General features: G+C 45.6%; 1 protein-coding gene across 1 annotated transcript; it reads right to left on the minus strand.

Moving 5' to 3' along the window:
* Nucleotides 1–954: 954 nt before the first annotated feature.
* LOC112690967 (protein doublesex-like) lies at nt 955–8,504 on the minus strand. The gene is made up of 2 exons (XM_025565074.1): nt 8,290–8,504; nt 955–2,488 (listed from the first exon to the last, which is right to left on the minus strand). The coding sequence occupies exons 1-2, from the start codon at nt 8,365–8,367 to the stop codon at nt 1,094–1,096; spliced, it is 1,473 nt and encodes a 490-aa protein (XP_025420859.1). The 5' UTR covers nt 8,368–8,504; the 3' UTR covers nt 955–1,093.
* Nucleotides 8,505–10,278: the final 1,774 nt, after the last annotated feature.

Consider the following 10,278-nt stretch of genomic DNA (forward strand, 5'->3'; position numbering starts at 1 on the left):
ATAATAATAATAATAATAATAATAATAATAATAATTATGATAATAATTATGATAATAACAACACAATATTGGTATATTTACACCACGAACGCACGGCATTCCGGTGACGGCGCAATACGCAATATGCAATATTGTCGCAAATATAATAGTAATTATGATGATCGATAACAGTGCGATCGGGGCTGTTTGTGTTCGTCCGCGTCTACTGCAGCGGATCCGGTTCGCATCGCAATCGGGTTAATCGTATCGCGTATTGCAGTTTAGTGTTGTTTACGATACGAAGTTATACAAATAAATAAAAAAAAAAAAACAAAAACAAAACGCGTTCACTTAAATCGATATTTATACATCCACGTACATCAACGGTCGTGTGCACAATGTGATAATATATTACAAATATATTACAAATACGCCTAATGATAATAATAATAATAATAATAATAATGGAAATTAAAATAATTATAATAATAATAATACAAGTTATAATAATCTAAAAAAAAAGAAAAAAAAATAATGACAATTTTCATAAAATATAACGTATGCCGTTAATGTTCGTTATCGAAAAAAATGAATAAAAAATTAAAACGAAATAAATTACTGCGTTGTTGATGACCGTAGAATATATGTAATAGCTTTGCAATACGAAAAATACGGGTAATAAATTACAGGTGTGGGCCCCCGGACTGCGGTGTGCGCGTCGTCGTCCGCGAACACAACCGCCCACCGGCATTGTTACCCCGCACGTAAGTCCGTGTGTGACAAACTCCTATTGTTTCCACCGACGTGCCCACCGAGCTGTTGCGGTCGCGATTTCGTTCGCGGGTCCACTATTTCAGATTTCGTTCCGATGCCCGTCCGCTTCCGAGTGATGAGCGAAACGAGGCTGGAAATGTTGCGAAATTCGGTGCCGATCCGTACCGCGGTTAGGGTAGAAGAACTGGGTAGTTTCGATTGTTTTTTTTTTTTTTCATTTTTTTCTACAATGACTAGGACGAAGTCAAAAAAAAAAAAAAAAAAATACCTAAGACACCGCTTGACCGTTACGTGCGTAATACCACGTACTAGACAATATTATAGTTCCACGCGACGGTGGTCAGTCGAACGACACTTCGACCGTCCGCTTGGTCAGGTCCAGCGGCGAGGGCGGCAGCGCGGTGGCCGTGGCCGCGGACTCGTGATCGTCCGAGCTGGCGGAATGCCGGCCACCGGCCGACTGTGGCGCGGCGGGCGGTGGCGATCGGTTGAACTTGGCCGCGGTGGTCTTCAGCGACAGGTCGATGGGATACTCCTGTTCGACGGCTATGCCGCCGGGCGCCGGACTGGACAGCAGCAGATCTCCACCAGCGGCCGTGCGGCCGGCCGTGACGGCCGCGTGCCAACCGGCGGCGGCCATGGTGAGCGCGAGGCCGGGACCGCCGCCGCCGAACGGGGTGAGGCCAGGCCGGGTGACGGACAGCGGGTAGTAGGGCGAGTGGAAACCGGAGATGGGCGGCGACGAGCCAACGGTGGCCGACGACGGGCTGGCCGATAGCCGGACGCGCTTGGCGTCCGCCGAGCCGATGGACGACGCCGGCGATGAGGACAACCTGGTGCCGCCCGCGGTGTACGGCGGGCTGTGGTGCCGGAGCACGGGGCTGGCCATCTTGTTGCGATGACGGCCGCTGTTGTCCTCGTCGTCGGGCATGGACGAGCCGCCCGAGTCGTCGGAAGCGGACAAGCGCCGTCGGCGCCGGCGTCCGCCCTTGGGCGAGCGGTCGCGCTCGTCCCCGTTGTTGTTGTCGTCGTCGTCATCGTCCATTTCACCGACGCCGCCGCAATCATCGTCGTCTTCTTCGTCGTAACGGCGATGCCGCCGGTGGTCCGGTCCGTTGTTGTTGATGTTGTTGTTGTTGTTGTTGTTGTGGTGGTGGTGTTGTTGGTGATTGTGGTGTTGGCTGTGGTGACGGTTGTTCCGGGGGTGATGGTGCGCGCCGATCATGGCGTCGGCGGCGCGTCGCCGGCAGGACGCGTCGTCCTGGACCGCGGCCGTCATCAGGGCCGCGGCGGCCCCGTAACCGTTGAGCCGGGCCTGCAGGAACTTGTCGGTGGTCAGGAAATGGTGGCCGGGGTGCACCAGGCCGGCGGGGTACAGGGGCGAGCCGCTGCCGAACGCGGCTAGCGAAGGTGGAGGCGGCTGATGGTGGTGCTGCTGCTGGTGGTGCGGCGACGACCGGCTGCTGCCGTTATGGTGTTGCTGTTGCTGCTGCGGGTGGTGCCCGACGGCCGCGGCCGCGGCCGCGGCGTTCTGGTCTTGCAGCAGACAGTGGATCTTGAACCAGTTGGACCGCCGTCCGTACCTGGACCCGCTCTTAGACATGCCCACCAGCAAGCATTTGCGCAGCCGGCACGCTTTGCACGACGTCCGGTTCTTTTTGTTGATCACACACTCGCCGTTGTTCTTGCATTCGGATATCGAGCTCAGGTTGTTGTAAGTCCGTCCGAAAAACGACTGAAACACACAAAACGGAATATTATTAACAACGAGTTACGGTTTCGATAACGCTCGTTCAGCGACTACGGGCGATAAAAACCCAATAAAAACAATTGCCCTAAAGATGATCGAACGTTTCGAGATGTCCGGTATTGAGACCGTGTGTTAAAAACAAGTTTTCTCAGCGATGGATATAACGAGAGCGCTTTACGTATATTCGATGATTAATATTCAACCGACGCAAACAGTGAAGTTTTCAACAACAAATAAATGCATTCGTTTACGTAACCAATTCCGTCCACAGCGATTATCACACGTAGCGTTATAGAATATACGGTAACAACAGTTCGATCCGATGTTTTATGACTGTTAATTATTATTTTTACAATCGATATTAGAACCGAAATACAATACGTTCATAACTTCAACCATATCTCTAGTGTACAATATAATTAAGAATAAATCATTACGTAAAAAAGTGTTATTTTTTTTTTTTTTGTTTCGCAACGATTACCGATTGTCCGTACAGTGCAATGATGGTCAATATTTCTTGTCAAAGGTATGTCGTCCGCGTGACATGCGCTGTACCTAGTAACTTTTTTCGCGTTTAATTTAGCCAAATATTTCCTATGTACCGACTCCATGGGAACAGATGTGTCAACGCCATTAGTCAAGTCGGACGTCGTGGTTTTCGCTGAATCGCGATAGCGGAGAACACGCGCGCGGGCACACGATACCCAACAACACATGGATGTATGAATGAATGTACCGCGCCGTGTACAATGCGCATTATTATGTGTAATACGAACGTCGTGTAGGTATATTCGTACGCGTTTCGACCGGAAAGTAATAATAACATATAATATGTGTAATGCACGCTCGCGATCGGGGCGTGTGTACGCTGTGGCTCCGAGCTATAGGTACGAGTCCGGGTCCACGACGGATACGTTGCTGACATTATTCCCACGACCACGTACACTCGGGCGCACATATGCGCGCGTCGCGTGGATAACAATATTGTAATATTATTGTTGTTTCGACCGACGGCCAACGTTATTAAAAACGATAGATCACACGGTCGATATTGTGTGTATGCAAGTGTCTTCGTGCGCCAAAACGATGTTGTGAACGCACGCGTGGAGACTGGAACCGGCCGGCCCCGCGATAGACATCTACCGACTAATGAGTCATATACGAACTACGGGTCTCTCCGTTGGTGTGTTCGAATCGCAGAATAAATCATAAATCTTCGCGTATCGCGATCTCCAACGAATGAACACTGCGCGCGCGTGTACGTATCGATGTTCACCACTCGTGGATCGATGACCGGACATGCAGTGCATGTATAACACGTACATCGATCGAACGGTTGCCGACGAAAAGAACACGAGATTACGAAAATCGACGGAAACGAGCGTGCGCGTTATTCGGGTGCTGACGAGGGTGCCTCGCCCCATACCGTGGTGGAGCGGCGTTCGAGCGGTTTGAAGTGTTGTTACGGCCGAATAAGGATTGGCGACTGAACACGAGCTTAGAACAGCCATAACCTACGAATTGATTCGCTCGGTGACTTTAACGCGCGCACCGGTACCAGGTTCACACGCGATCTGAAAAGATAAATGAGAGGTTCCGATTTGGAATTCGAACCGTTTAATTTGTGATTGGGGCATATAATGATTATCATTATTTCGTGGTTCGAATTGCGATTTTTAAATGATCAATGTAATTGTTAGAATAATGGTATTGTTATTTTTCTGGATAAATACTATTACTCGTTCTCACGTCACTTTGAACAATGACGTCTGTGGATTATTAAAAACAGTAAACATATTTTAGAACGCGGTGCTTCGAAACGAAAAGGAAAAGTTGTATACGAATTATACGCGATTTGACCGTTTAAAAAATATTATTTAATCTTCTTTTCTCGAATTATTCAGGATCTTTTATCGTATTATAAAATATTTCGTCATAGTATCACATAATAAAAATGCAATTAACACCGTCTATCGATCAATACATTGTTATCCCATCTACAGCAATGTTAGTGTTCCGTTTTTTTTTTTTTCGCGCAGACCGACCTGCTGCGTTATCAAGCTGTTCCCCATAACATTTGTGTCGACGTATTTATAAGAATTTAAACGAAGAATAAAAATGGTAGATGGAACACGGTAAATCATACGCAAACCCACTGGTTGTGAAATCGATATATGTGTTATGTAACAAATACTTTTTATCTCGGGTGAGACGGTACAGCTACGTGCGGTTTGCCCGTTTATGATATGTACGAACATCGTACGGAAATATGTATTGAAGTTCGCATATTATTGCACGTACGTGGTAGTGAAATTCGTTGGTTTCGCTACGCAAAGCTTCGAAAACCAAAACCTTAGGTCAAAACTAAACGTAATGAAATGTTATACAGAACGCAGCGAACGTTTTATTAAAGCGTTGTTGCACAGTTATACACAGTTAACACTTTTAGCAATCTAACAGCGGCATAAATCGAAGCCGAAAGTTTCGTGCAACAAATTTTCCGATCGAAAACATAGATGTAATGACATTTTTTTTTCGGCACAAAACTTATATTTTTTATCTCGTTGAAAGTTTTGTTCGCGAGTCGTCTCGCAGCGGGGTAATACCAATAATAATAATAAACCTTATTTCTTTTCACGGATTTTATTAAAATTTTGAAACGGTAAGGTAACAGTTACAATCGTGAATATTGTAGATTTGTGGTTTTCAAACTAATACGGAATATTTACTCGTCTAAAACTATGAAGCCGCTAGATCGGTGCGGCTGTTTTATTGTGGCGCTGCCGGTGTACACTGATATTTCCGAGTATCTCTCGTCGATGAAGAACGGCGAGCGACAAAGAAAATTTGCAAGACGATAGTCGACAACGACTGCGGCTAATAATTCCAATTGTACGTAAAAGCAATTTATATAAATAATGGTGAATCGGTCAGGTATGAAAGAGAAAGACGGAGAGAGAGAGAGAGAGAGAGAGCAAGAGACTGCGCAGATGGACGATGCATATATTATTACATACGGGTAGGTTATAATAAAATGCGAGCGCGTGCGAGTTTCGTTTCGTTTATTATTTTTTCATACGCATTATTATTTTCAATCGGTTTGACATTTATCTCACGTATGTATGTATAAGTATAAGTTCATATACACACACACACACACACACACACACACGCGCACACACATGCACACGAGATGTAGGCGAAGATGCCGCATTCCGCGTCGACTTGACCGCACCACAACTGGACCATCGCCGATGAAAACAACCGGTATACGCGTACGCACGCGCATATATAAAGACGCTCGGAGTTGACATTTTATTATTATTGTTGTTGTTGTTGATTTTTTTTTTTTTTTTATAACTTTTACCCTACTCTTCTTTTCGGTCCTTCGCATATTATTATCTGGATGGACGGGAAAAAAAAAAAAAAAAATAGAAAGTCCCCTGGCCCGGCACTCGTGATAATAATGTTACATTGGTCGAATAAATCGTGTCACGAAATTAACTCGATCGTATAATGTGTGTACAAGCGTATTATGTTATGCGCTCGTCCGAGTGAGCGTTATCTAATGATCGCCGCCGCCGCCGCATCTTCTGTGTATTATGTTTATTAAAATATAGTATAGGTACACGCGCGTGTTCGACGGTCGCGCGGAGGGTGGTGAGAGGGAAAATTAGACGGACGGACGTATATTTTCGTCCGACGGGTGTTGCGTAAACGTCTCGACCGAAATAATCGTATTATCGAGATATTATTGTACAATTATACGCGACTAAACGTGTGATGCGCGTTCGCTTGTGCTCCGTTTTTTCATACATTCCCCCCGGTGACGTGTTCGCGGGCGTCCATTTTGTGGGAAAGGCAACCGAGCGCACCCCTTGCCCGGTCCTGCCATCTTTGAACTTTCCGCGCGCACGCATATTTTATCGGGACGTTATTCGACTATTATAGGGTTCATTGAGAGTTGATAAAGTTAAAAGAAAAAAAAAAATCATTAATCTGCAATGAACACATACCGTGACGGGCATTGAGGATAAATTATGAAATTTTGCTGATGCGATTGTGACAAAAATATTATGTTGACGATCGGGCTTAATAGCAATTCGTCTATGTACCTCTGATTTCGCGTACCAATCACGGTAACGTTCTTTTGCACGCCGTTTTCGACGGTAGCGTATCTATAAAATAATGTTCTCAGTGAATTTTTATTTTTATTAACATCTTCACTCGTCGGTTGTTGTCATTGGTTTTATTTGAATTTTAAACCTTACACATTCCGCGTGAGGTGATATTTATTGCATTGTAACCCATCCCTCGTTGTTAGACCGACGCCGTCGAAAAGGATGTGCCTGTATTACGTTTTTACTGTACACATGTTACGTATAACCAAGAAACACGAACGCGATAATAAACATAATTGCGATTTTCTCGTCGGCGAGTGGAAATGTACCCAAGCGAGTTCGGTTACTGCAGTATTTTACGCGCTCGTACGGCATTCCGATGTACTCGCGCGCGTTCGTATTGATTTTTCGATAACACGAATAGTCATCATTAACGGCGACGACGTTTTCAGCCGCTTCGGAATGATAACGATTACGTTGTGTACCTGCACACGTGCAGACGCGCGCGGATTGCGGTAGAACAGCGCATCTCGACTGACCGTGGACCGCAGAAGGGAACGATCGTCGCGAACGAGGGAAATGCGAAACAATAAAAAAAAGGGAAAGACGGAGGAAGAGCGAACAGAGAGTTTCGTAATTATTATAACTTTATACCGCAACCGTGTTATTGTCGTGCGTACGCGGCGGAGTCGGTGGTCAAGTATAATAGGTATATACGTCGGTTAGGTTATACATTAATACGTACTTTCTTATTTTTTTTTTTTTTTTTTTTTTATTATATTATCATATATTTGTATCGATTTCGAAGAAGCGCCGAACCACCGCCGTCGAAGAGTGCAGCGTTAGTTTTTGTTTTGAAAGTCAATACCGGTCGGAAAAATATAACGTCGTCGTGACGACGGTAAAAAACTTGTTCGCATTACATATAAGCGCGCACGCGTACGCGCGCGCGCGTTGTAGTATTATATTATTACGATGAGAGCATGTGTGTGCGTGTGTGTGCGCGCACATATTATTAGAGTGCCATCGCTGCGGCGGAGAACGCGCATTTGTAAATGATAATTATGTATATATATCCCCGTACGTAGATTATTATTGTGTCCGGTCGTGTTAACGAGTACGGATATCGTTTGTAGGACAGAACTAATGAAGGTATAGAACAGCGGCGCGATCGGTGCGCAGACGGATTTTTCGCGATATTTTCGGTTTGCGGTTCGAGGTTGATCGATAAAAGGTTGTTCGACGTAAACCACACGTTTTTCCTAAAAAAGGGCTTAGTTTAAGGTTTTTTTTTAGAAGTGCGCAAGGCTCAAAACTCAACCCCATAAAATATAATAATAATAATAATAACACGGTCTTAATAAACCTAATCTGATGATTGACGGACCCTCTACCTGCACTCGGCCATAAAGTCGACGACTACAATTTATTATTGTGTTAAATTTTATTCACAGGCGGTGTATTTACAACTGCACGTTTTTTGGAATCAGAAGTTTCATTTCGAGTTACGCGAAATGTGTTCAGATGCACGTTAAAATAAGCCCTGTCCTAAGGTATCCGATCGCGCGAACCGAGCGAAAAGTTCAGTGGACAACGGTTGGTTTCGAAAAGCCACGCGCGTGGCGATTTTATAGCAGCGATAGGTAAACGTGTAAAAGTACTCACTTTGCAGCCTTCGCATGTGAAAGCTCCGAAATGGAAACCGGCGGCTGGCTCTCCGCAAACTTTGCACTGTTGGTTCATCTGCGCAAAAAGAAAAAAAAAAGCGGAATAAGTTTTAAAAGGTTACATCGTATTATACCATAATATATAGGCGTATCAAATCGCGTCACCGACTGCGGCGGAGGATTATCCTCGAACGAACACAACGTTTATGAGTACATTTCTACACGTGTGCATCTCCCTGGTCAATGTAGGTACACTAATACAAATGTCTTACGCTAAACGGACTCGGTCAAGGAAATCTAGTAATAATAATACATCGAGATGGCGCATTAGCATAACACACGTATGTGTTATTGTTGTTCTACACTTTATACGCGCGTATGTTATTATGCATACGAAAGGGGTACATAATACGAAAACGACTTAATTTATATATATATATATATATACATATAGAATATTTATTATACACATAATTTAGTATTACAATCTTGTTACGCGCCGCGGATCGTCTTCGACGTTTCGCGCGTAAACAGAGGACAAATCGTTCTCGTAATTTCACGTGCACGATATTGCGTAATCACGTATGCGCGAGCATTAAAACATTAAGTCTCATTATTTCCCACACGGGGCCTCCCCGACACCGATCCTGCCGCGTTGCCCTCCCGAACCGTATGAAATAAACGATTTCCGGCAACCGATTCGAATCGAGACCGCGATAGGGACTGGTGATCTCGGGTACACGTCCGTAAGAGTACGCGTACATCAAACGCGACGTTTTTCCGTTTGAAATCGATTTTCGCCACGGTCTTGCGCAATACGCTCGACTCAGCTGACCCGACGTGCTCTTTCGCGCGTACGCGTTTCCGTCAAAGATGCTCGCATGGCGCGCGTATAAATATAACGATTAATATATAACGTTATTAATTGTTGTAGTACGACGGTGCGCGCGCGCGCAATTGCTCCGAGTCACGAAATAATTAGGTATTATTATTTTACAGGTACCGCCGCCTCGGAGTGCTACCGCGATCCGACAACAGCCTTCCTCCGTTTAAACACGTCGTCGATTGTGCACAGGTACAAAACACTGTGCGCACCTACCAGCCGCCGCCCGAGATGTTCTCGTAAAAATCCGTACAGTCATCGTTGGCGGCACGTTTACATGTACGACATAAAGCGCTGCCGTTACTACACCGGTATTACGATATCATCGTATAGTTTTCTATACGCCAACACGACGAGAACGCGTACCGTCTCCTCGGACGTCGTGTATACGACTTTCGGCCGCGACAACGCGAGCTCGTGTACGCGTTGCAAGCGGTTCACGGTTTTTCGAGATGGCGCGAGCTCGGAGTTTCGGTTTCGTCGGGGACACTTGTACACGGTATTTTTTATGTTTCCCCCCCCCCCCCCCCGGGGGTATTAACACGGTGGATGTGTTCCGACAGTCGGCGGACGGTTAATTAAATTTTATTTTACGCGAACGTATAACCTCCAAACGACCGTACGGCGACCGTGGAATATCTAAACGGCGGCATCTGCGCATGCACGCGCGCTGCCGGTGCGACAGCGGGCGTAGGCGATATCGTGGGTCGTCGAAGTCTCCGGAGATTTTATATACTCTCTCCGTCTCTCTCCGTCTCTCTGTGGCGTGTTCAAACGACACGCAACAGCCCACCCAAGGCAGTGCTCTCAAGACGCTACTGGAACGGAAGACTTCTCGGGACAGATAAATAAATTGTGTTGAATAAACGGTCGTCATCGTTGATCGCTATCGAATGTGTATTTATTACATATTATACGCATAAGCGCGCGCGAACCAGCACAGCGGTAAATAACAGTCGGATGACGCACAGGATTAAATATTATTTTAATACTCGCACGAGTGTACAGGGTGATGCTTTTGTGCACCTACTATCGGAAAAATTGTTTGTTAGCGAGATAACAGCTGTAAGGCGATAATATCTTAAGGTGGACGAGAAAAAATGT

Source organism: Sipha flava, unplaced genomic scaffold, assembly GCF_003268045.1.
Source record: "Sipha flava isolate LNK unplaced genomic scaffold, YSA_version1 536_pilon_pilon, whole genome shotgun sequence".
Taxonomy (NCBI): domain Eukaryota; kingdom Metazoa; phylum Arthropoda; class Insecta; order Hemiptera; family Aphididae; genus Sipha; species Sipha flava.

Coding starts and splice junctions, on each gene's coding strand:
- LOC112690967 (XM_025565074.1), bottom strand. CDS start 8,367: ATGAACCAACAGTGCAAAGTTTGCGGAGAGCCAGCCGCCGGTTTCCAT. Junction 2,489..8,289: donor TCACATGCGAAGGCTGCAAA/GTGAGTACTTTT, acceptor TGTGTGTTTCAG/TCGTTTTTCGGACGGACTTA.